Consider the following 26,914-nt stretch of genomic DNA (forward strand, 5'->3'; position numbering starts at 1 on the left):
CAGAGCAACTTTCAGTGAACTAACCACAGTGAACAACTCGGGGTTAAGTGCCTTGGTCAGGGGCACAATGGTGGCCGCCCCTGGTATTGAACTTGCAACCTTCTGGTTTTCTACTTTGAAGCCGTGCCACTAGACCACAGGTGTTGAGCACTGCAAAAAAGAAAAGTTGATTAAAGCTTTTTGTGGCTCCAGAGGGGGCTGCGTGAAATCTGTTTAATTGCGTTGTAAGAAACTCACAAAAGATACAATTCTAAATAATTTTGTAATAATAAGACGGGATGAAATCAAGCGGCAACCTCCGGGTCTTAAAAGTGACGCCAATGCTGAAGTGCCTTAAACCTTTATTCTTTGTTTAGCCAGCAGGGGGCGACTCCACCAGTCAAAAGAATTCTGATTGTATAGAAGTATAGAAGAGAAAATGACCCTACTTCGCACTCGCTTTATTACCTTAGTAGACATTTTCCTTTTGAGATTGTGGTCTCAATCACTCGTTTCAAGACTTTTTCAATACAGCAGGATGTTTCTTTGGTAAATTGTGGTCCCATTTAAAGTAAAACGGACGATAAAGCAGGATATGCTTTGGGTGTTTTCCGTGTTTTCGTCTTTGAACTTTAACACTTTCACAGTGTGTTTTCAGTTTATGAAAGTTCTTTGTAAAAATCTTAGCACTTAAAAATGTCTTATTCTGCATTCAGTTGTACTTAGCTCCACCCTCTCGACGCCCAAAATGCCAAACCCAAGGCTTTAAAACGGCCTACAAACCAATGGGTGAAGTCACAGGGACTTTGTCCACTTCTTATATATACTATATATAATTCTTATATACAGTCCAGTGTTTTACCTAGGTTTACGTGGTGCAGATTCTATTTAGTTCCGGAGGAGGAGGAGAGACTGTGAATGCGCAAAGTAAACACTGAAACGTGTACATAAATGAGATAAACATAAGCGTTTAGTTTATTCAATAAAAGAGCACCTGTTCAATGTGAGTTGTGAATATAAAAAACCCTGAAACAACGGTAGGGGAAACACTGCAATCTATGGCTGAGACAGGTGAGAGTTATGGTAGTCTAGATGGAAGGAAATGAAAGCATGAATAATTATCTGCAACATGTTTACCACCACAGACAGACATTTCCCGACTCTTTCAGCTTTCTTCAGGTTGTTACTACCTGAGATTTTGTCTCTAGCAAGATCTTAACATTTGGCTGCTGCTGTCCAACTCTAACACCCCCCCCCCCCCCCTCTTTATCCCTGTTTGCTGTAGAGAGGGCTCTGCACTGAGCGAGTGGAGCGATGCTAATGAATTCACCCTTAACAAGGGTGTGATTAGCCTATTGATTCTTTCTCCCAACTTCCTTGCCGCTGCAAAAATTGTCTTGCTCGATTACATTTCTGTGACACAGCACATTGACATCAACAACCTCAGATGCAAATGTGCTTTGATTGGCCTGCCCTTGCAGAGGGAAGGTCACGCAACATTTCCCACTCCGGTGTATTCACAATGGCACATGTAATGGTATTCAATCTTACAAACATAACAATAACGTGTTCTGCTTCTTTGGTTTCCCTGCAGACTGAAGAAGAAGTCACAGTCGGTGGATATTGCCAGTCAAAGTTTCTCCCCGACTCTGGTGCCAGCCTCACCCCCCAACAAAGCTGCATCACCTGTTGCCAAGACAACATCCGTCCTCGCCGTGCAGGAAAACAACACAACCAACTCCCAGCGCCGCAGCCCCCGGTGTGGCGAGCTGAAGAGAGGCTACACCATAGGTAAGTGACACAGGGACGAGGGAGCGGTCTGTCTGTCTGTGTTGCAACGGATGTTATCAGAGTTTCACTACAGATTTATCGACGCCAAAATACTTCACGATAACAATATTATTGGATATTGATAGAAAATGTACACAAAAGAAAAATACACAATAATAATGCTATCAATCACATTCATCTTAAACTTTGTTTATTCTGCGTTTCGTCTCTTTTTGGCAAATGAATTGCACTCGTTTGGGGCATTGATGGAGGCAAAGTGAGAACGTAAAGGAACAGATTGACACTGTTATCATATGTGTATTATTAACATATCAATAATCACTGTTATCGTTAATACCGATATATCGCTACACCACGAACTTGAAACTTAACCTTTTAATCATCATAATATCAGACTTTTCTACATTCTCAGTGTATTAACTAGAACATTTAATTATATTTTGATTATTACATTTTCCATCATTTATTACATTATCAACTCCTACTGAGCTTCTGGGTAAGGCCTTGATAGTATTCTGTGTGTATTTGGGTGTAGGGATATTTGATGTTCAAGCACTCCCTGAACTATTGACACAAACTTCTTACTGAAGCAAACTTCAGCGTGCGACATCCACAGCTGGCTCTCCCCGTTTCCCATCTTCTAATTCATTTCCTGCCTACAAATTATAATTACGTGACTGCGATGAGAGTTATTCCTGTGATGAATCCCAAATGGAGGGGTGGGGGAGCAACTGTCTGCTGCAGGTGTGTTTCTGTGTCGGAGGGTAGGTTGCTACTGTGAGAGCAAGTACACTTCAGGGAGCTGACTCTTTATATATGATGAAATGAGTTTGAGCTAAACTCATTTAAAAAAAGTACGCAGGCAGGACTCCTGAACCACTGAAGGTAACTGATTCCTTTTATATTTGTGACGACATCTTTGTTGCTGTGCTGTGCTGAGACTTCTCTATGCAGTTGTTATTCCCCTACTGTGTTTTCTTAATACATACAACAAACCCTGCTGCAGGATTTTAATTTTGGACACTAGATTCTTTGATTTTTAGGACTGCAAATACAAAACCTTTTTAATAAACTTATTTTTCTGAGCTGCGTCAGCCATTAATGGCTAGTAGAAAATCTGAAACACATCGGTATGAAGCAACCGATATTTCCAAATACACCAAATATGTGTAATGGTGAATTTCAGGGAAATGTCTACATAATCTTGCAAAAAAGTAATAAGGAAAGTAAAATATTGTCATTATGGACACCGTGGACAACAAAGTGGCTGTTGGCATTTGAATACCTCCTTGTCTGGTACTAATTATCAACTGGCAGAGGAGAGTACATTAACTAATAAGTAATAAGTACTTTGTTTGATTACTAATTCGCTCACTCTGTAATGAGTGAGACAACGTGTGGACATGATTTCCATGTCATAAATAATGATGAACAGGTATAAACAAAAACACTAGCCACTAGTAGTTGGGACAAAAAGAGCCGGTAGCTGCTGTTTCCAGAATGACGAATGATTTGCAGCAGAACACAACACACTTCTGCACATGCTGAAGTGTTACCGTGGTTACCAAATTATCTTAGTTATCATATCATAGTTATGCTGATTGCTAATACAGATAGTTCCCAATCAACGGATGAATTTAATGGTAGATTAACTTTCAATTCATGCTAAAATTGCATATCTGCTATCAGGAAAATCCAGGTTGTTTTGCTTTTACACCACCATGAAAAAGTCCCTTTGGAACCAGATCAAGACCCACGTTTTTGGACAGTTTCAATGTGTTGCTTTAGTTTGAGAGCTTTCACACCAGCCTAAATGAACCATATCAAAGGGAGCACTGGAGTTTGAGCCGGTTGCTTTTAATGTTTAAATATTTTCATTGCTTGCGGAAAGCGATGATTATTGGTAAATTGGTAAATAGATGTTGACACTCAGACTAAGAAGTGCCGATCAGAATGCCTATCAGCAATCTCGAGTAACCACAACTGAACCACATGAAATCAGAAACCTTTGCTCACCTTTGGATAACACAAATAACTTTATTACAGTTTGGCTTTGTATTACATATGAGCTGAATTAAAGAAAACATTCTGATGGCTTGACAAAAGTGGCATCAAGAGGGATAGTAGTTACCTAAATTCTCTCAAGTGACTTTCTGCTGATCCATCAGTTTATATTGACGCTCTTGCAGCTCTCTTAAGAGTTCTTGGAAAATGTGAATTTCCTGTATTTCCTTTAGCATACAGCCTGCGATTAGTTATGTAAATCAGTGCTGCAGCTTAAAACTGGTCTGGATTGAGGGAGGATCGTGTCACATGGGGTCATAGGCCACCGTTTGCATCACTGGAAGAAGAGTCGAAGGTGTGTCGCTGTACTTTTGTGTCGGCTAGTGTCAAATTCTAATAAGCTTTCTACAGAGTCAGCATGTATCGACTCTGCTCCTCGGGCCAGGCGGTGACAGGAGAACGGATTGATCTGCGGTCGTCCGCATCAGTTCGTTGGACGATAATCAATAAAGGAAATTGTGGGATAAAAGCCTGGCAGGACAGTTGGAGTAGCTGTTGATATCTCAGCCCACTCCTATCATCCATTACTCGTTCAGTGGCGACTGTGGGCTCTTTTTAAAAGCGTGGGGTCGGGAGTCACAGTCACTCTGGCATTAAATGAAACGGGACTGTGACTTATTGTGCTTTTACGGCTTTTAACTACAAAGTAACAAATTGTACAAGGCTCTAAAGCGTGAGTCACAGCAGTTAATCATTTGCTCTGGCTAGTGTTGGCCTAGATAAACCCCTTTCACATCAAGGCCTGAGTGCCCCCATATGACTACAGAAATACTGCATCTGTCAGTCATGTACGCTGCTGTATCACATAATGAGACAATGATTAGTGAATGTCCCGTCTCTCTAGTTCCTATCTAGATGTGTAAGCGGAGCCCAGTGGCATTTCTCTATAGTCTAACCCAGGCCACGCTGCTCCTACAGAGCTCATCATGCTAATTTATTCTAATGATATAGTAATAATGTGGCGGGCAGCTTGCTGTGCTGTCTACCAGACTTCAGTCAGACCTGTTATTAGAGACACACGCCACATTGACCACCATCATTTTAATAACCGACCAATGAGCCTCCTACCGGGACGACACCAGCCCACCTCTGAGGAGGAGCAGTGATTGATATGTTGATGTGTCCTTTAACTTAAAATTAAGAGGAGCAGCATCTAAACGTGCTCTGATGAAAGCAAAGATGGGAGGAAGCGGAAAAGAGAGGGGAGGAGGAAGAGGAAAGATCGGCTATGTTTAAGCTGTCGGTGCAGGTCAGTAGTGATGGATGGACAGAATCGGCTTCTTCCAGTAACCTTTCGGGTTATGATCCTTTTTGCAAAACATGGCGGCAGTTTCTCCGTGCTTCCCGCCCCACAAAACCTGTCATTATTATCATATATAAGTTTATATTCATAAAGATAAAACATAAATGCGTTGATTCAGCATCACACGTATGTAGGGGTTATATATCTATAGAGCATTTGTGCGACATTCATGTTCATCGGAAGAATTAGTTCCCGATTATATTTCACGGCTCTGATCTTCTCACTTTGCATTCGCCTTTTCAACGTTTAGTTTAAACGCTCTGAGCAATACAATACAATACAACACATCTTCTCTGTAGCGTACATGTTGTTTCCACATTACCACTTAAAGCTTACACAGAATTTATAAGAACGACTTCCAAAGAGCATTTGAATGCACCATTTAACTGCCGTGCCAGGCCATCTCTACTCGAGTCACCTATTGATGGGTTTTCCCACTTCCTATGTTTTGAGTGGCAGCACCACTGTAGCAGGCAGCAGTACGCTACTCTACGATAAGTCGGGATTCATAAGCACTCGGTACGTTCGACAGGTTGACCCGGAACATACTGGACACTAAAAAGAGTGGTTTTCGCCCATCAGAGTAAAGTCATTCATTCAGTATATTATAAATATGTTCATATTATACTCTGGAATAAATGTATTCACATGAGATTGAACAAACCGAGAAGAAGCGTTACTTGTTTGTGTGTAAAGGAAGAAAGAGGAAAGAAAAGGAAAGAGCCAAATTGCCTGTGATCTCTCGGATGCCTGCCCTGCAGCGTTGCTTCCTGAGAAGGTGTGACACTTGACACCAGCACTCCCCAGACTCCCAGCATCTCTGTCTGAGTGCCTCAAAGTCCCACCGCCATGTCTGACCTTTACATCATTGTAGCAGGCCTGTAGCCTCCACTCTGGAGCTCAATGATCTCTACTCGCTAATAAAAGGCCAAACAAGAGATGAAGTGAACGTCTCTGCAGCTGTAGACTCATTAAGTATGATTTCTAGTGTTCCTGCCGACGACAAGTGTATTTAAAAACAGTTTCATCACACTATGTTCTTATTGGATGCGTGCTGTACAAGTACTCTTCTCTCTTTGTTTTCCAAGGCTGACTCATGCTCTCTGTGTTTATACTCAGTACATTTGGCTCTAGTTGTGACACTGTGTGTTTGTCTAAAGTTAACTTTGGAAACAACTTTGGACTGTTAGGTAAGCAATTGCAGGCGAGAGATATGCCACTGTCCCTGCAGATGTCTTTGTATGGGTGCAAAGGGAGAGCCTTCACAGCATGTCGCTGCAGATAATGGCTTATAAGAGGAGAGCTGTTGCACTTCTCGCCTCCTTGCATCCCACCACAGCTTTTTTTTCCCTGTTTTTTCTGCTCTTTCTGCCATTTTGTTCTCTGTTCCCTCACCCATTCCCTCCCTCTTTTTCCCTCTCTCCACCTTGTCTCGCATTCTCTCCAACTTCACACTCTCTACCTTGTTATCCTCTAATGTATTTCCTGCGTGTCTGACCGGGGGATATAGGCAGAAGGGTAATCTGTCTCAAGGACAGACAGACAGCACCAACAGATTGCTACAAACTGTGGCACCAACCTTGGCTGCTGTCTTGAAGAGGCATTTCATCACATTATGCTCTTGTCTGACTTATTTTCCGCACTCGAGAGACAGCAATAGTCCTACTTATGCATAAATAGACAACACAAGGATGACCAGACTGTTGTGTCGAAGCTTTGCTGTCAAAGTTAATACGTTTAATTTAAAAAGATATATATATATATATATATATATATATATATATATTATTGTGTGAAAATTACTCAAGCGCTGACATGCATTGCTATCTCAGTGAGTATGCGTAGTAGGCACAAACAGAGGCCTGATTCTGCTAACGCAGCATTGTATCTACAGCACCTGACAGAGGAAATGCTAATAAACAAGACAGAACCACACATGTTGGAGTACGCTAACGCTCCAAGAGTGGCGGACCCTGCCAGTGCTGCCATGTGACTGATTATTCCCTTGTTAGTTATTCATTGGATTGTCACTGCAGGGTTGAAGAGCGGAGGAACCGGGGCTGGGGAGCAACACACTAACTCGCTGCAGGCTCCCACCAAGCCTTGCTTGACATGCAGTTTCATGAAAGGGACTCAGTGGATGGAATTAAATTAGCAGCTGTTCAATAAATTGAAGGAAGTTTCAGGTTGGATGTTAAGTCACCATCCCGTTGCTCCTTTACTTCAGATACTTGTGTTTTTGTTTGAGTGTGAACCCATAGTTAGAGTTCTTGAAAACCGTATATTTCCAGTATTCAGCAGCAGCTGTATAGTCACAGCATGTTTTCATGTGAGGAGCTAATCACTATGGCAGGTGACAGTTATAGCCAGCCCTGCAGGCGGTACAGCGGTGTGGCTGCTCTTTTTGTGTTCAATGTAATTGTCTCAGGTGGCACGTCTCTTGTGTTTACACATCCAGATCGTAGCCAGCGGTGGCAATTACACTCAAGCCACTGAAATATCTCTGTTTTTCTATGTAAATGGAACGTACATGTACATGTACATTTTCATTCGAAATAAAATGGTGTGTTTGGCCTTAGTGGTACAGTATTCTCTGGATGATTAGAATTTTCACTTGCTCGTGATTGCAAAAAATGTCACATGTTCCCAGTCTGATCCATACTGTCATGATGTCCTATCAACTGTCAACATTTACTTGTGTTAGCTTGGACTGTGATCAGATTTAGTGGTGAGATCCATGAGTAATTTGGCAGTTTTTAAGGAATATAAAAAGCACCCAGTTAGTTAGACCACTGATGATAAAAGACAAGACAAGTGTCAGCAGGCGCCATACTGAAGTGAAGTGCGGAAGCATTGAACCAGGAATATAAACAATAATGCATAGTTTCTTCTTGACTCAGTAATTGTGGGCCGTTTTCTACACACTGGCCATCAGTCTCACCTTAGCTCTAAGCTCTTGCTAAGGGAATTGCATGTATGTGACCTCCATAGGCTATAGCTCCTGATCGGTTGTTAAGATGTCTGCAAATAACATCGCCACGTAGCCTTAGCTTTTATTAGCCGACTGCTCGATCTAAGGATCTAAGCCCCTTACACAATTTAACGAGCGGCTACTAACATGTCCATACTTCTCGTCCATATCAATATATTTTCCCTTGAGTTCAGGTTTATCCCAAACAATGAGGTCTGGCACAGTCGGCAGGTCGTTTCCCCACTTTCATCCAGATGAAATATCTCAACAGCTATTAAAGGGATTGCCATGAAATGTGGTACAAACATTGAGCATGATTTTCAGTTACTTTGGTGATCCCTTAACTTTTCCTCCACAATTTTAACTTCTCCAATAGGCCTAAAACTAACCACATTCCCTTCAGTCTCTGTTGCACTTTGGGTTTTCTGCTAATTAGCGAATGTTAGTATGTTAACATTTCATTCATTTAATGTTTATTTGATAGGGACAAATAGGTTACAGTAGTGAATGTGATAAACTGTATACCTACGAACATCGGCATGTTAGCATTGTCATTGCCAGCGTATTAGCATGCTGGCGTTAGCATTTAGCTCAAAGCACAGCTAATCCTAAGTGCAGCCTCACAGAGCATGGTTGTAGACTCTTAAAGGGCACATGTACTTCTACAGAACTGCTTGTGGGATAGTCAAATAGCTTTAGACACCTTTCTGACGGGGGAGATTAGGGGGGGCTGTGTCCGACCATTTCTGTAACTTTACGAGACTGACAATCTGACATTCACACCCACTTCATGCCGCGATTGGCCGGCTGTGCAACGGTTAGAGAAGAGCCAATGTTTGGAACTATGTCTCTAGCTCTTTTTTTTCATTGGTGACACTTTTCATCACTTTTCATGTGAACAACCAAGTGCAACACCATAAATGATTTCTGGGGGAGACTGCTTAAAGATATGCGCTGTTTTCCCCCTTATTTAAAAATGTATCTCACACTCTGTCTCTATGACAGTCGGCTTTTCACTCCAACTTCGAGTGTGGCTGTTTTTGATTTCTGAGGTGGACAGCATGTGGTAAGAATAGGTCTGATCAGGTATGGCCCGGCCCTTAATATTGCCTGTATACCTGTTAGAAGCCATGATGTCAGTGTAGGGACCTCAATTGTTAGTGATTATTTATTTGATGATGAATTAATATGTATTGCTTCTGTAAGGATTTAAGGTTGGAGGAATTGATTTTAGGTAGGAGTTCTCTGTAGGGGTATTTGTGGTCTGGAAACCAGACAGTAAGAAACTTACCAACCATGATCTTAGCATTTAAACCAGACAAATGGAGATATCCTACTCCCATGCTGTTATTACAGACCATGACGCAGACTGCCAGGAAAAAGGAGGCCACTCCTCTGTATTAACATCCACCATAAGTATGAGTTGGCCCCATGTTGTACATCAGTATCAAATCTTTACATGCTCTTCCCAAGTGAATGAGTGAGAAGGAGGGAAAGATGAATGAAGAGGTGAGAGAGAATAACAGAGTGAAAGTGAGAGAAGTGAGAGAGAAACAGCTATTTGTCACGCACTGACAGCAGCACCCACAGCCATGCTATGGTGCCTTTGCCAGCAGAGCTGCTTGTGTGCGCTGAGATAAGCCCGAGCCTTCTTTCCTTGGCGGTATAGGCTGGTCACATAGCACCAGAAGGCAGCTTAGCCCCACCACAAATCCAATGGAGGGTCTTTGCCTCACCCGCTCTTATTTCGCTTCCTCCCACACAGTCGTTCTCTGTCTTTTTCTAACTCTCGGTCTTGTTGTTTTTTCTCAAGGTCTCTGGCTTTTCCCATCCCTCTGTGTCTCCATCACTGTTTGACACAGCATATGTATTTGAGAGATCAGTACTTACCCTTCCTAGCAACCACTAAGTGAATAGCAACATGCAGGAGGTGGCAACTGGTTGGAGCTTGCAATACAGTGCAACTGGTGTAGATGTTAGGAGAGGTTGAGGTATACCAGCAGTTTGTAGCACGTAGAACTGAAATGATTAATGTTTCCTACGTTGCTCCACAAAAAAAGAGTAAGCGAAGATTGAGATAAGAGATTTGTTCGCTTCAGAGTTTAGTGAATTCCAGTATTTTGCCAACTGGATCCAAAATGTAGCTGGTTATCAGACCCCAGAGTTTCAGGAAATAAAGATGGATGACATGTGAAAAGAAGATGGTTAAGTGTTATATAACCTGATGCACCAGATGGTTTGTTTACACAGAATCATTTGAGAAGCCCTCATTGGAAACTGTTTTTGAAGAGGGCTGACATTCACATTCAAAAAATACTTTGTAGGTGATTGGTTGAACCATCTGTCAATCAAACTCTTACCCAAGCAAGTTGAAGAAAAGGGAACACATCTTTTTACAGCGAGAAAAGCCTTCAGTACCGTTCTTTGCGCTTCTTTCAATGAAGAAATACTCTCCTTTTCACCGGCATTGTAGTTTTGACCTGCATAATTAAAATCAACTTGGTTTTCGGCAGTTAAATGCTTTTAATGTGAAGCCGCAGCAGTAGGTAATGTTCGGTTTGTATTAGCAGTAACGTAATACTGCAGAAGGTCGGCTTTTTTAGAAACTCTCTTAAATATTCAAATCAGGTCCCTCATGACATTGAGCCCAACACCCAAATGTTCATTCATATGCAAACACATCGAACAATGCAAATAATAAACCCAGCATTACACACACTGAGGCCTTTTAATGTCAACACAAACCAACATGCAAGGTGTCTTCAACAGAAAGATATTACTGTAGGTCTGTATTTTATATACATATACAGTTTAGGGCTTTATTCACACCAATGTAAAATAATGGTGCAGACTATCATACAAGTTTATTTTTTGTACAAATTGTTGCTTGACACTGTCCAGAAATGGGAGTTGTAGGCAAGTAAAACATGCTCCAATACAAAGTATTCACAATGATACAGGCACATGAGCTTGGTGCCCCACACACTCAGTATTCTCTGCACACACTGTGGGGGTTAAGGCAGATTGGGTAATATTGTACAAGAAGCTCCACAGTTAATCCTGTGAAAGTGGTGCTGCCCCACAGGGTACCATCGTCTACACTGCGCGTTGATAAGAAAAGCTCGACAACAACGTGCCTCCAGGGCTGCATTCACACTAAACAGCACCAGAGGCAGCCGAATCACACTGTTCTTGCAAACCTTAATTGGGATATCTGATAAGTCTGGATTTTCTCTGTCGTTAAACAAAAAGCTGTGTTTTGTTGCGTTCAGGTGCCTCTCGTGTAGCACGTGCAATGTTTGGATCACCGGAGGTCTGATGGAGGTGCACCCCAGTGTGCATCGGACAAACAGGAGTGTGACCTCTTCCTCAGCTCACTTTGATATCCGCACTTAAATAATAGAGATGTGCACTAGCATGCACACACACACGCAAACATACACACACACCACATCAACCCGCGAAGGCTCAGAAACGATTTCCACAAAGGTTAATGGTATGCGTTGGTCATCCCCAGATGGTAATGGAGCAGCTTTGACGCTAACTTGGTTACAGTCAGAGAATGTCACCTCTGTTTTTCCAGGTTTTGACTTTTAACTGCGCTTATTATTCCCCAAGCTGCCTTCAGGTTCTTATCCAGACCAGACTAACTGCTCTGCTGAATTAATCACTGCTCTGTGCCGCTGTCCCGAACTTTCCTTTCTTTTTTATCACGATAAGAGATAAAATGTGATGAAAGTAAAAACAGCACAACTCTACTACATTTATTTTCCCGAGATGGCTCGCCGTATGACAAAAAGCCTGAAAGAGTCATGCTGATTGATCCAGGTCAAGATTTGCGATTGCTGTGCATGGCACACACTCACACTGATATAACAGAAGCACTTATCCCTGGGCTTTATCAATGTCTTGAAGATCACTATGATTTCTAAATGTCTTTCAGATATTTGTCTGACATTTGTCATTTCTAAATGTCCCAGAGACGACGCATGTAGTCCTTAAATCGATTCTGTGCTTTTAAGTTGCCCCTGTGTCCTTCATATTTTCAAAAGGGAATAATATAAAATTGACTTCAAGGGTGCTATACAATCACCTGTTTCAAGGGTACTAAATCCAGATATTCCTCCACAGCACAGTATGCTGTCCTATGTAAGAGTCAACACTGTGTAGGTCTAAATCTAAACTGACTCGCAGCTTAGCTACTGGTGTTTTTTTTTACATCAGACCACAACAAAAAACATTAATGTTTTCTTCTGTAGTGCAAGAAAGCAATGCAAGGAAAGAAGCTCACTGCTGAATTTACTGCAGTGCTACTGTAAAAGATGTGTGGGTCAGATTTATTGGCCTGCCGGTGTAATTACGTTGACCGGGAGTCTCTTGGTGGCCCTCTTCTCGTTGGGCTCAATTTATAAATGCCAGAGCGCTAGTAATCCCACTTTTTCCCCCACTTAGTTTGGAAAAGGCTCCAGCCATCCTCTGGCTAGGATTGATTACATATAGCTCAAATGAAGAGTAAGCAGTTTTCTGCTGTCGAACTCTAGCACCGGTCCCTGTTATTGATTCATTTTTCAGCAGAGAGAAAATAAGATCTGCCACTTCTCGAAACTGTAGATATTTGTTTCCCTTGTACTCATGAATTTATGGGCTCCTATTTTGCCTGTATCGAATGCACGTGTGTTGGTACTGAGGCGGGCTGAGCTGAAAATGGAAGAAACCCTGTTAATGTAACATCAGCCAGTGCAAGGTAGTATTTCTTCTCAGAAGTGAGTAAATTGGTCAATGCCTCTAAGGAGCCGATAAACCGTTACACAGCTATGGATGATATTTACATAAGTCTTAATTGAATTTACGGAAGCATGGAGTGTTAGTGAAAACTGATTGGTTGCGCTAGTGTAGATTTGACATGCAGGCCTCTAAGTGTCACAAGTTGTGTTCATGTGTATTCTTAATAATGTTTATTTTCAAAACTAGCCTAAAAACTGCTCCATCTGTAGTCTGTGTGACAGAGCTTCCGTTGTTAGTGGGGGAGTCCGCCATTACTGCCAGCCTACCTACTGGTAACACTTTACGATAATGGGTTCAGGAATTATCATGAATTCATGCCTGAAAAAGCATGAATTAATTCATGTAGTACTTCATGAATTATCCAGAATGTACAATAATGAATAGTACCTCATGCATCAGTTAATGCAGAAACTACATGTGCACTGCTGTAACTAGTCAGTTTATGTGGCCTGTCCCTTTAACTGTAGACTTACTGTAGACATGAAGAAGACATGAACACTTCATTGTTTAATGTAATTGGCTATTTGTCTTATTGTTTCTTTTATGTGAAATTAGTATGCCATTTGTTTTCACTTCTCCCTTGTAGAAGAGATTCTGAATCTAAATGGGAAATATTCCTGGTTAAGTAAACGATTTTTAATAACTCATGATGAATCATGATGATGGAGATACCTTATTGTAGCATTAGTTAACTTACTGTTCTTGCATTAACTCATGCATTAGATACTATTTTTGTACATTCCTGATCATTCAAGTACATGAATTAATTCATGCTTTTTCATGCATGAAGTCATGATTATTCATTTACCCTTACCATTAAGTGTTACGGCTAAGGGAAACCAAACATGTTCTACTGCCGCTTCACATTAAAAGCATTCAACTGGCGAATCACGGAGTGATTTTATTGCTTTTATTGTGGAACAGTCTCAGGAAACGGAATTTATTTGTCACAAACGTTATCACTGACCACAATCGCTCATCAAAAATGCATCTACTAAACATGACAGCTATTTTTGAATAAAATAACCATAGATGAGTTTTAGATATTGCAGAGTAATGGAACAAGAAGGACCATTAATTTTCAATTATCCCATTTCAAAACTGTGCAAGAAAGGCAACATGGAATTGTAAGGTTAAAAGGTTTGAGATGGTGTGCAAAGAAAACTAACTCAATTAAGTGTCAGCAAAAAGGGTCGTCAAAATATAATATTCCAGTCCACGTCCTCAACTAAACGACAGAATAGGTCAATTGCCAATGACTCCCAAAAAAGACAGATTTGACCGCTGAATTAATCATTGTATAACGGAACTACTTGGTTATGTTTAGGAAAGGATCATAGTTTGAATTATGTAAGTGACGTTGTACGTGATGCGGTTGCATACTAACACGGTAACAGACGCACATTTAAACAGGTGAACGTTGACTTTCTATTTCACACTGCACATGGACTCCTCGGTGGAGGTCCTGTGTTTGTTTGGAGTGGCTCTTTATAATACTAAACCCGACTTCCTCTTTTGCTCCAGTCATAATCACTAAGGCCACTATAGTGCGGTTTCTAACAACACACAATATGGGTCATAATATGCTGCTTGCCTATTATACAGATGTTTTTTTCTTTGTGACGGCTTGTCATATATGTATGTTTACAGATTACTGTGTGAGCAATCACTGTAGTGAAAGAGACATGCTTTGAGCTTTTTTGTAGCATCCTTTATCCTTGTCGATGGTACCTAACCAGTATGATGACAAAAAAAGTCGTATCCAGGCCAAAACTGTTGGAGTTGAGCTTCAAACAGGCCATAAATATGACTCATCCACATCCACCTTGACCCCTGCTCTTCTCCCTCCTCATCCCCCTCTAGCTCTCATTAGTATGTAGAGGACTTTGCATTGTACACGCTCCGGGGCCATGTTTGCTATGCACTGGTTTATCCAAGAGGAAGAATAGCTGGAGGACAGGATTTAGCTGGCCCCGTGCACTACGCTGTCTTCTCCACACGGGTCATTGCTCTGGACATTCACTGGATGGCAGGGTGCTGGAAAACTGTCACAAAGAAGCGTAGTAGCAGAAGCTACATGCATAAGGTTTCAATGCCTCTTTATTTTTTTCCTCTCCAAGTATTACTGGAGGTACTGCTGTGCTGGAGTACATGCAGGCCTTAAATTACATTCTTGTTATAAAACAGGCTATAAAAATATGGCTCTTGTTATAGGAAAATTCAATTGGGTTCAGTTAAATTCCAGTGGGTTATTTAGATTAAGCGTGTTGTCTGAAATCTGTTTATTCCTTCTATTATGAAGCACTTAGTAATGTGTTATACTGCATGTTTGTAGAGACATCATTGAATTAAGGAAGACAACGAATGTATCACACTGGTGCTGTGTAGAGGACGCTGGGTCATGGCTGTGTCCTCAGTGCTCAGACAGAAGCCTCAGGTATGGTATCAGTCTTCTGTTCAGACAGGCTGTGGGCATTAATCTGCCACGTGGACATGATTGACACGTATTGTCTGTCAAAGCAGATACACATGCATATACTGAGTCCTGATTGTAAACATGAAGGACCACTGACTGTAACAGCCTTAAGATGCTGATATCAACATTGGCTTAAAACTCTTTCAATGGCACAAATCTTCTTTCTTTTTTACTTTATCATAAATAATCATAAATCATAAGGTCACCATGCATAAATATGTTATTTTCATACATGATAATTCCTGTATTCTTTAAATTGAGCTCTATTTTTCAGCTCTCTAGCATGACTAGCGAGCGAGACAGCTTTTTCAAGTTACTCATGTGATTTCCCACCATCAATTTATTGTGAGTGTATATTGTCTAATCCCAATTGTTAATCTATATATGTATGTTTTTTGTGAGTAGTTTCATTGCATAATTGTAGGAATTGTTCATTTTTGGAAATCAGCATATTATTTAAAGTAAGTGATGAGAACGATGTTATTCTCATGTCAACTAGTTAGTTGTAATGCGGTTAGCTTAGTTTAGCAAAAGACTAGAAGCAGGGGAATGGCTATCCTGGCTTTGTCTGCTAAAGCTCAGTAATTAACATGCTGTCTCATCACTTTGTGGTTTAGATTTAGAGGGGCTGTTTGTTGTATTTCTGGACAATGTAGAGAGCCGGGAAGCTGTTTCTCCCTGCTTCTACAGCAATCTTTATTCTAAACTAACCACATCCTTACTCTAGCTCCATACTTAACATACAGACATTGAGCGTAAGCTTAAATTAATTAAATAAAAAAATTTCTTTTTCCAAATCTGCCCAACTGTGTTCTTACTCTCTTTCTTTTCCTTCTTTCTTTTTAGCTTGGCCTTTGTTTGCTGTCTCGCTTCTTGTCTCTCTTCTGTCCTTAAAGGACTTTATTGACTCCATCTCTGTGGAAAAAAACAACAACGAAAAGCTGGCATTTTGAAAAGTGTCCAAGTTATTGGTACAATTGTATCAAAGTCAGTAATGAAAATCCCCCGCTCTCGCCCAGTACCATCCCAGCCATCTCTTGTGTAATAAAAGACTGGATTGGAAGATAATCAGACATTGATTAACGTAACACCACATAATTGTATTGATTCATATTCTATCGGATATTTGTTAGAAAAGACTGAAACAAAGCGCAGTAGATAGAAGGTAACCTGTGTATCAATACTTTGGCACCATATTTGACTTAAGTGTGTTTGGGTGAGGGGAGTCCGTGTGACTCTGTTAATGAGTCCCTCCTTGCACACTTAAGTACGTCCACATTGCTTCCTAATTCGTTCATGTTACTCCTATGGACTCCGAAATGTTGCATCCATTTAGCTACACCAACGTCTTATACCTCGAATGTCCCCGGCTCGTAATTTAACCAACAAATTATTCATCTACTGCATCTCCTGGGGAGAGAGATTCATTATCCAATTTAGCATACTTGTGTCACGCGACAGGTGATAAATGAAGAGCGTCCAGGGAGTGGACAGTTTTACAGCCGATAGAGAGCGTGCAGAACCTCTTACCATCTTTGTTGGATTTAAGATGTCCATTTGGCTCTAATTTCCTCCCATCCCATAGTGCATTGTTGTATCGGTTCGCAGTCTGATTCTAAGCCCGTCAAGGCGAAGAGGCTTACAGCAATCTTTGTGTAGCTGAGTGATTCATGAGAGGCTTTTTAGGGTAATGATGAAATATATGACTGTGTCTGAGTTTAAAAGAAAGCAATTAACTCCTTTGGAAGAGTTCAGCACAGATAATAAAGTGGACACTGACATGACATTGTTTATTTGCCTGGCGATGCCTTAGTCTCACAGCCTCTCTTTCTGTATCCCTGTCAGGCTTATTGTAGGCTCAACCTTCAGCGCAAGGCTGGGCTTTATTATTTTAATAAATTGCCCCATATGAAGAGTGCATGTCTGATGCATGTCCCTACCTCATCCTCTCTTTCTCTCTCATCCACCACCATAGTGTGTTTCCTCCCGCCTTCCCTCTTCCTCTCTTCTTCTGTACCTGACATTAACGGCACACTTGCCCGGGACTAAAATGTGATGCATTCATTAAGGTAGAAGAGGAAGGTGAAAAGATTGAAGGAGAAAGCCCTCGGCTCAGCAGCCTGATGTGTTCTTCCTGCTAAGCCAGTGGTCATCAGTCGTCGGGGCCACCCATCCTCTTGGGGCAGACTCAGACAGCACAGGCACCCACAGAGGATAGATGACCATGAGCGGGGGCAGTGGAAGTGGCGGTGAAAGATAGCCCGCTCTGACGCCACCGGTCATCGATCACAACTAGCCACCCTGTAGAACTGTCCTGGGAGAGGAGCCCAGGCAATAACAGTGGGTTGAATTGTTGTTGCGGCGGCGGGTCAGTGTCAGGCGCTCCTCAGCCATCACCTCCTTGTTTTCTGTCTCTTGCAGAGTCTTAACATGGAGACATTTGGACAGAATGCAGAGGCTCATTTCCACACACAAGGACTGTGGAGACTTTTTCATCCAGCAAGCTCATTTAGTTTTTATTCATTTTACATAATGCTTATATAGCACCAAAATGGCTCATTTTGACTCAAATCAAAGGAAAACTCTTGGCTGGGGTTTCTTGAATTAGTTAAAGGGAAAAAGCAGATGCATAAAAGAGCACAATTGCCTGACAAGCGGCTTATCTTCTAAAATTAGGACAGTGTCTCTGGTGCGATTTATGTTTTTAGCTTGGTCCTATTTTTTTTTTCAGCTATTGACACAATATCCATGACCGTAGCATAGGAAGCACCTTGTTGGTGATTGATTACATTAACCCCCTCTTTAATTTTCTACGGTCATGATAACCCTCGATTTGCGAAACTCACTGGATGGTTGAGATTAGGCATGGACCTTGAATGGCTAAGGTAAGGAAAGGTCGTCGGCAGTGTGTCTCGCAGATCTTCAGGGTTACCATTTAGGCACGAAGAAATTGTCAACGCAAGATTAGAGGCACTTGCTGCTCAAGAAACCTTTACAGAACTTGCACAGTGAATGGAGTTGCTCATGGAGGTGATTTAACAAATCTTTAAGTCTTTGTAGAAAGAAAGATTGTGTAGAAGAAGTAGTTGGAAGTATAGCTGTAAACTGCATTACAACCATGTGTTACACATTTCAATTTCAATGAAACACAACAGTAACATGTTTACACACAGGACATATTGATACAAATAGCTATATTTGAATGCTGAGCTAAACAACTTAACTTTGGCATATCTCTCATAAACTCACCCTGAAACCAGACCCAAGCTAGCTGTTTCCCCCTGCTTCCAGTCTTTTTTTGCTAAGCGAGTCTAATCCTATACGTTCAAGTTTTAGCTCCATACTTGATGCACACACCATCTCACTCTATGGAGATTGTATTTTACAAATACATTCCAGTCATTCAAATCATTTAACCAGCCATTCAGCACCAGATCTCAAAAGTTCTTTTCTCAATTTTAAGGTAATGTTTATCATTTCTGATTGCGTGTTCATTAATAGATGTATGAAAATGTAATATGAATCTTGACATCACATAGTGACCAAGGGCTCATAACTGTTGGTATACTGTAGCTCACATGAGCTGCAAGAAAGGAGATGTTGGAGAGGCTCAGACATGTACAGTGTTCATGTAAAATATAGGAAAATGATGAAGAACATCTGAGTGACAGCAGTCAGCCTTATGTAAGCACAGTGTTGAGTAATGAAGCAGACCTATTCCTCCAGATGATCTGGTGATTCAGCTTGGCATTGTCACAGTATTAACAGGCGCCACACAACATTTCCCTCTCATGAATATCTAGGTCCTGCTGGCAGAGTGCAAAACATGTTTATTTGTTGTTGCGTTGACAGCCTTTGAGAGGCGAAGCTACACTTCTCCAATGAGAAAGCCTCCGAGAGGGTGGGATTTTCTGACAACGGCTGTTAAACACCTGTGATTTCCGCCATTGTCTGGATGCCTTCTCCAGATTTCTCCAGCAGCTAACTGTCTTTATTGGCCGTGGTCTTGTTTACGCCTCTTGTATAGGCTGCGGGGATAATGGAGCAGAGCACTTGTGAAACACAGGACAATGCATGCTCTATGTTCTGTATTTACACTCCAGAGATGCTCCAAGAAGCCATCTCGAGCCATCTCTTTCGCCTTGCATAGCTCAATGAGCCTTCCCAATTACCTCACACTGAAAGGCTTGTTTGTCTTTGCCAGCAGGTGCATTTGTGTCGCATGATTGAACTCCCTGCTGCATTTATGTCATAGTGATTTCCACCGTAAACGGGTAATGTCTGGGAGAAAAGAGCAGATTGTGATTGTGTGAAAATGTGTTTGTGTGCACATGCTAATACGGCCATTCCGGTGCACTCATGCTGGTGTTCATACCGACGTGCTGCAGCTCTGCTTGTGTAGTCTGTCCATCCGTTGACAGCGGTAAAGCGGCAGCTCCCCAGTGGCCTTCGTGTTTGTTGTTCCGTAATGAAAGCGTTCCTCTTCTCAGGATTAGGCTGCAGCCTACCTGGCCCTCAATGGGAAAGTGCTGAGATTAACACTCGCTCCCCAGTGCCCCGCTCTGACGATGACAAAGTCTCACACACAAGACCCTCTCAGAGCTTTCGCTGGCAGCTGCTGACACCAGGAGGTTTTTATACGGGTTCTTGTATAACGAGACTTCACCACTTTAAAGACATTAGACAGAATGATTCCCTCACTAGTACTGCACTCTCAAGTGCTGATGTCACCATATTAGAAAATGAAAAGAAAGGTAGTATTGCATGCACTGTAAAAATGTGTGCATTAAAGGATATTGTAAATACTTATACTCAAGGGAATACTGTAGAATGATACCGGCCACAAACAACTTTAGAAGATCATAACACTATAATGGATGTCAGTTAACTATGTCAGTTAACTAATTGGCTTCAAAGTCTCTTTAATCGCCTATAAAATACAGAACAATACATCAAGCATGCTACCTTAAGTAGAACAAAGTAAGTTGCATAATTTCCATGCAATGAGGCTCGTGTTGTTGGATGAGCAGAGAGGGAATTCTTTAATGTACCTCTTTGGTCTCACTAAAAGCTTAATTAGAGAGTGGATGACTTCTCAGAGAAAACAGACCTTTTATTAGTAGATTCAACTTCATGGTTTGGTCTACACTGCTACAGAGTTTCTCTCAACCTATGAGGTTGAAACACAGGGAGGAGGAAGCTAGTCAGCCTCCCTGTGAGGATGTTATGGATGATTTGATGACCGCTCTGGGCAGCTGTACAACAACTCGGTATATCACGCAGCTACAAGGCCCTGTGGGGTGGCACTGGGCCAGTCTGAGACCTGTCTAAATACACTGTCCAAGTGCCAAGTGTACCAGGGCCCGGTGCAAGGTCAGAGAGGAAAAGTGGGCCAAATGAAATCCCCCGACGGCAAGTCCATCAAGGGTGTCGTACTTCAAAGTCAGAGAGGTTGAAATCAAGTAGATTGAAGATTGTATTTTGCATACTCTAGTTACATAGTTGCACAAGACTAGTTTGACTGTTTTACTTGCTGCAGGTTTCAAATTAACATTCCAAATGTTGATGAACGCCCAAATGGTTTTAAATGTTTGGTGTTACTACAGAATTCCAATTATCAATTGATAATAAAGAAATGTTCACCCTACTTTTTTGCACAAGACTAAAGTTGCATTCAGGGAACACCAAAGCTGATTCCAGTTATATCTTTGTGAATAGCTTATTTTCTTTTTTTACTGTTTACTTATTTATTATATTTTTGTACTGTTTACTTACTATGTGTTGCTTTTCGTTACTTCCTCTTGTTGTTGCAAATGTCCCTGTTGAGAGACTAATAAAGGATTATCTTATCTTAAAACAAAGTAATAAGCTTATCAAACTAATTTAAATGTCTTTATAGTTCTTTCAAAGGATTTGATTGTGACATTTGTTTTCTGATTGCTGCTGCTCTTTATCTACACTTTGAATCTTTTCACTGAGGGAGGATGCTAAAGCATGCACTACCTGATGCAACCAGCAGATGGAGCACATTCAGTATTGAATATGGCCTCAGTCTCATATTGCTTGTATGAACTTAAATATAACAGCTGTTTCAACATAGTCCACCTACCACAGATTCCAGGAAGTAAAGACAGGTACTTCCCCTGTCTGCTTGAAAATAAATGTTTCCCTCTTTATCTTTTTTATCTGGTAAAAGAAAATGTAAACCAGCTCTCCCAGTTTGATCACTTCTCTCATCTATATGAAACATTACAGGTTTCCTTTACACTCCTGTATCACTGCTCTGCCCCTAGATGATTAATGCACCACAGTCTTTTCTGTTCACCACCTGCGTCTGATTCCCAATTATTACACCCCATGTCTGTCGGTTTTTCACTTGCAAATGTCATCTCCTTCTATCCGTCACTAGACGAGCAGCCACTTACGTCACAGGTTTCAGAGTTCTCACTATGCCCCCTTAGTCGGGCACAGAAGTGTACTTTGGCTCTGAATCGCGAAAGTCTCAATTTATTTTATTATCATTGATATTATGGTGGGAGTCAGAGTGACGTCATTCTCTTGGGTGCTATAAAGCCCTACACTCCATGGCTATGAAATAGCAACAGTCTGGAAATGGGGACTGTGCTGAGCTGGGTTGTATTTTTATATATATGTATATGTGTATATATATATATATATATATATATATATATATATATATATATATATATATATATTGTAAAGATACCCATCCCCATGATCTGAATTATGATCTTTAAAGTCTACCTCCAATCAGCACTGAATCTACAACTCCTCATTATTAATTTCAAATAAAATATAGGCCTATAGCAATAGTTGCAGCCTATAAGAGAATGGAGAGTTTGATATATAATTGGCAAATCAATAAACTTAAAATACAAGGGCAACCTAATTGCACGGTGGAAATGTTGCCTTCCAAACATTTACCTGTAGGTATAAGGAAATATGCCTTTATTTTAGAAAGTAAATCGTATGTCCTGACCCGTGTACTCTTATAAACTGAGATCCTCTGAAACATTAACAAAAGAGGTAGTTTCTCTATTTCGGTTTTTGCTCAATCAAAATGTTTTTATTTGTGTTTCTTCTGGGTTGAATATGCAGTAATATGGGTTCCGTATCTGACATCTGACATTGTACTGTAAATATAGGCCAATAGGGCAGTAGGCTGTTGTAAACAGAGCCAGTGTATTGCCAAACTGCGTTGCACAGCTTGACTCCACTAGGGGGCAAAAAAGTTTGCGCCTGTTGGCAATTTGAAATAGTTCCTGTTTTGGAATGTATACAGTGATTGAGGCTTTTCACACCACGACTCTGAGCCTGTGACTGAATGCCAACGCTGCGTTTTGTGCAATGACAGCGGGCTTGTCAACACTTCAAACGCTTTGTTGTTAGCTAACCTAGCCAGGTTGTAACAGTAACGTTAGTGTTATGGACTTCATGTATTATTTTACGGGCAGCGGGGCTGTCAGAGTTGTCAGGGACGCAATCTCTCAGAGACTGTGGCCTGGACCCGGACAGGAGACTCTCGAAATTCAACAGCACCATGCTGAGACAACACCCGACCGTAACACCGACCTCTCCAAAACAGGTCAGTCCAACATTCAACTCCGTTAGCGAAGTTGCAGGCTACTGGAGACGTCGCCAAACCTCCAACGCATGATTCCCTCCAGATCGTAGCGCCACATTCCCTTTAAAAATCCTTCAGTTTAACGTGTCTTCGTTCCTTAGATGCTCTTCTTACCTTTTAGAGCATATATTAAGATGTAGACATAAACACTTAGTGTCGCCCTTAAATTCCGCGATGTTCAATGTATAAACTGTAGCTTATTCCAATATCATTTTCAACTTTTAGTTCAGTTATTTCCGCAATTCTGTCACACTACACGCTGTTGTGTTCAGTGCATTTGACCAGTAGTCTGGTCTTTGGGCATTTTGACCCGGATAATCATGGTATAGAGATGATTTTTACACCACAAGCCAAATGTGCCATAGAACAACATATCCAAAATCTGCAAAAATCCGCATTAAAAAAAGGTTTTATGAGTGTTTGAATATGTTTAACATTTTTGTATGGAAAAGGTAAAAAAGTAAGGATTTTATGGCGACTTTTGACGGTTTATTCACCTTCATTGTAGAAAATGCAAAGTCTAAGTTGCTGAAAATTGTTACTTTACTATGAACTATAATAGTCATTACCACATTACCTCTGGTATAAGCACAATCCCCCCACCCCTACCCCCCGGCAATGGTAGAGTCCCCTCAAAATTGTACAAGTGTGCTAAGGGCAGAAAATAGAAATAAAAAAGGTGTAAGTTTACTTTTAATTAACTACTGTAACACGATTTCTTCATTAGTGTCAACATTGTCTTCATTGTCAAGGGTAACCTCCTCGGCATTTTGACAACTTTCTCCTCTGCAGTCTCCACAGGCTGTTACACATTTCAGTCCATGTTTATGACAAGAGCAACTGTTATTGCCACATGGATTTCTGGCAGAAGGTTTGCATTTACATCTGACAAACTTCAGTAAGCTCTCTGGTGCTGCATCTAAGTCTGTCAGGACTGGTGTTAGTATGGTATCAGCAAGTTTCCAACCCCATTGCATCGGATCTAGGTCATTGCTTGTGAGCTTCAACCAAAGTATGACTTGCAAATGAACCCGCAAACTGTGAACATATGCTGCTCTTTCTGTAGGTGGAAGCTTCTGTGGATCAATTGGTGTTTTGCTTGTCGACACCATCTCCATGTATTTAGCGTACCTTAGACTGTTCAAAGAATCATCTGCTCTGCCTCCATATAAGATAACATATAACCGGATACCAGCTTTGCCAATCTGTTCCACTGTCGCCTCAGGATTGGTCATCAAGAAGGATATCTGCTGCAATTCTTCTGATTGTTTTATCTTCTTCAAAAGACTGGTTTTGCCATGCCCATATGTTGCTGAGGTGGTGTCGCAACCCCTCCATGCATGGATGAACAGGAGATGGGATGTAACTACTTTGCCAGTTTTGTTAACAAGGTCTTGAATTTTCAACACCTTCAAACCATTCTTTGATCGCTTTGCCTCTGAATGGAAGTATATATCAGCCATGTTCTGGTTCCAGTGGTACATCAAGAGGACAAGTACATCCGTGTCATCTGCTACTACACTTACTTCCCTTCCTTGTCTTGCAAATTGAAGGGCACATTCCACTATCATTGTGTCAGCATCTCCAGTACTGTTGTGCACAATCTGACCATCAGCTTCCAAGCATCCACTCAGCAACGCGATGAACTGACTTTTGTTCTTGTCATTCGAGAGAAAGGTTTGCTGGTCATCGTGAGACTTTGTAGATTCACTAAGCTGAATATCTGCACATGTTTTTCAACTCTTCGCTGGTGCTCGTGATCTTTGATTGACGGACCCTGTTTGTAGCCATCAAACACGATGCAACAGTCGCCATACCTTGCACGCACATAGTTGGCATTCAGCGAAATAGCTGTTTAGATCTGATAGCCCATGTTAGACTGTCAACATCAATATTAGTAAACAAGCTCTCATTTCAGAATCAGCTTCATTCATACAATGAGAGGGTATTGTTAATGACCGTGTGTTGTAGTATTCAATGATAATTATGGTCGAAAGATCTTATCGAAATTTCCGGGAAATTCTACATAAATTGTGCTCGAACATGCTGAACGTGGATGACGCTCCGAACGTGACGCCCTTTTTTTATATGCACTCGTAACCAGGCCTTTGTACCTAAAACACAGGCAGCACATTGTAGTTTTGTTGACGAAAACTAGCAATACCTACATTACGTTTGAGTATTCGATGATTATTTTAAATGAGTAGCAAAGTCATTTAGATCCGCTCAGAGACAGAACATCTTTCATAAGTACGCTTATATTGATGAAAAGGTTTTATGCCCCACAGTAACGTATTAATGCCGAAAAATAAAAACTATTCAAATGCATATAAAATAAATTATATGAACTAAAGGTCAAAGCTAAGAGGAATCACTGCTAATCACAAGACCCCCTTTTTCCTAACAGTACTTTTAAATAAAACTAAAGATTCTTATGTGTCAGTTTCTGAATATGCTTTGTGTCCCTATGTCTTCCCTAACGTGTGCAACACTTGCTATTGCACACATGTTCATGGACAGTGTATTATAGGACTGAGGGTCCCTATGCTTGTTTCCTGCCTGATTTCCTGCTTCTGAACCTATGTGAACTCAACAAATCAGCTAAGTTCATGTCCCCCGTGGCTGCACAGTGCCTGTCCAGTTTGTTGTGAGGACACAGTGCCTGTAACAAGTGAGGCATTTCAAATATCTCTGATCAGCAGCCAGTGCATACTTAAAGCATCCAGTCAGTGAGTGAACAAGCATGTCCTCAAGGCTTTTCACATCGGGGAGTATCTCCATGTTAATGAAGATTGGATTCCCCCCCTCCCCCTTTCTGCTTTGCCTCTCGCACATAATTTATTATGAAACCCATCAGTGTCTTCTCTGGCTTTGAATTAAAAGCTGAGAAATGTAGGGCCATTGAAATGAAAAGCAGAAATGCATGTGGGCTCTCGGCCTTTTTGTCAAAATATCACACAGAAGGCTTTGTGCTATTAGTTAGCATTAATTAGTTGTTCTGAAAACACCGAAAGTTGCAGTGCGAGGGCACACGCTCGCCCTGCTCTGGTGTAATGTGCAGGGGTTTGCAGCTCACGCAGAGTCATTGGGCTCCAGAGCTCGGTGGCATGCAGGTTAATTGTTGGATCTAATTAGGACAAAGATTAATCAGATGCATGCTCTGCTGCTCTTGAAATGCCACGGATGGCAGTCGGGTTCATTAGCAGTCCCTGTGCCTCTCTCTTCCAGCAGCAGAGTGGACCGCGGGGGCGGCTCGTGTCTGCAGGCTACTGCCCTGCTCAGGGGGAAAGAATGAGACTTAACAAGACGTGGAGTCAGGTAGTGGAATATGATGTTAGAGACGAGGGTGGGCACGGAGGTAGTGGGTGAAGCATGGTGGGCACTGCACTGTTTGACAAGTTGAACACTAATAAAGGGCAGAGTAAATGTCTGCGCTCCAAATGCTGTATGAGGAATGGGAGAGCTCATTACACGGGGCAGAGGCATTTCTGTGGTCAGTGTGAGGCTCGTGTTCAGTTTAATGAAACTGAGGCTTTGTTGCTAATTTACTGCTCTAAAGTCTGTAGATTATTAGTAATGTATTTACAAGAGAAAATCAAAGGGATTCACATCTGACGCCTGTGATTTAAACTGAGACTTGTTATCTCTGCCCGTATACAACCACTTGTATCACATGACAAAAGCTCCACACTTAAGATGACACCTGAGCCAGATCCATCTGCTCAATTAATGGTAATGTGGCTTTTAATCTGCTAATAATTTTTCCGTTTTCAATTAATCGTTTGGTCTTTGAAATTGAAGAAAATGTCAAATGTCGATCACAATTTCCTAAAAAACCCAAGAAGATTTCTTCAGATCTTGTGACTCTTCCCTGAATGTTCTGAGCGATAGAGAGACAGA

At 41.3% G+C, this 26,914-nt stretch overlaps 1 protein-coding gene across 4 annotated transcripts in view; it reads left to right on the forward strand.

The window, feature by feature from the left end:
• Positions 1 to 26,914, forward strand: part of oxr1a (oxidation resistance 1a) — a 149,947-nt gene that overhangs the window by 60,886 nt on the left and 62,147 nt on the right. For 3 of the 4 annotated variants that reach the window (XM_029450789.1, XM_029450787.1, XM_029450786.1), the window contains exon 3: positions 1,574 to 1,770. In XM_029450789.1, coding sequence (XP_029306649.1) covers positions 1,574 to 1,770 — 197 coding nt within the window. Of the gene's footprint in view, positions 1 to 1,573; positions 1,771 to 22,661; positions 22,976 to 26,914 lie in introns of those variants that run through there. The other variant, XM_029450788.1, reaches the window with a different exon arrangement.

Source organism: Cottoperca gobio, chromosome 16, assembly GCF_900634415.1.
Source record: "Cottoperca gobio chromosome 16, fCotGob3.1, whole genome shotgun sequence".
NCBI classification, from domain to species: Eukaryota; Metazoa; Chordata; class Actinopteri; order Perciformes; family Bovichtidae; genus Cottoperca; species Cottoperca gobio.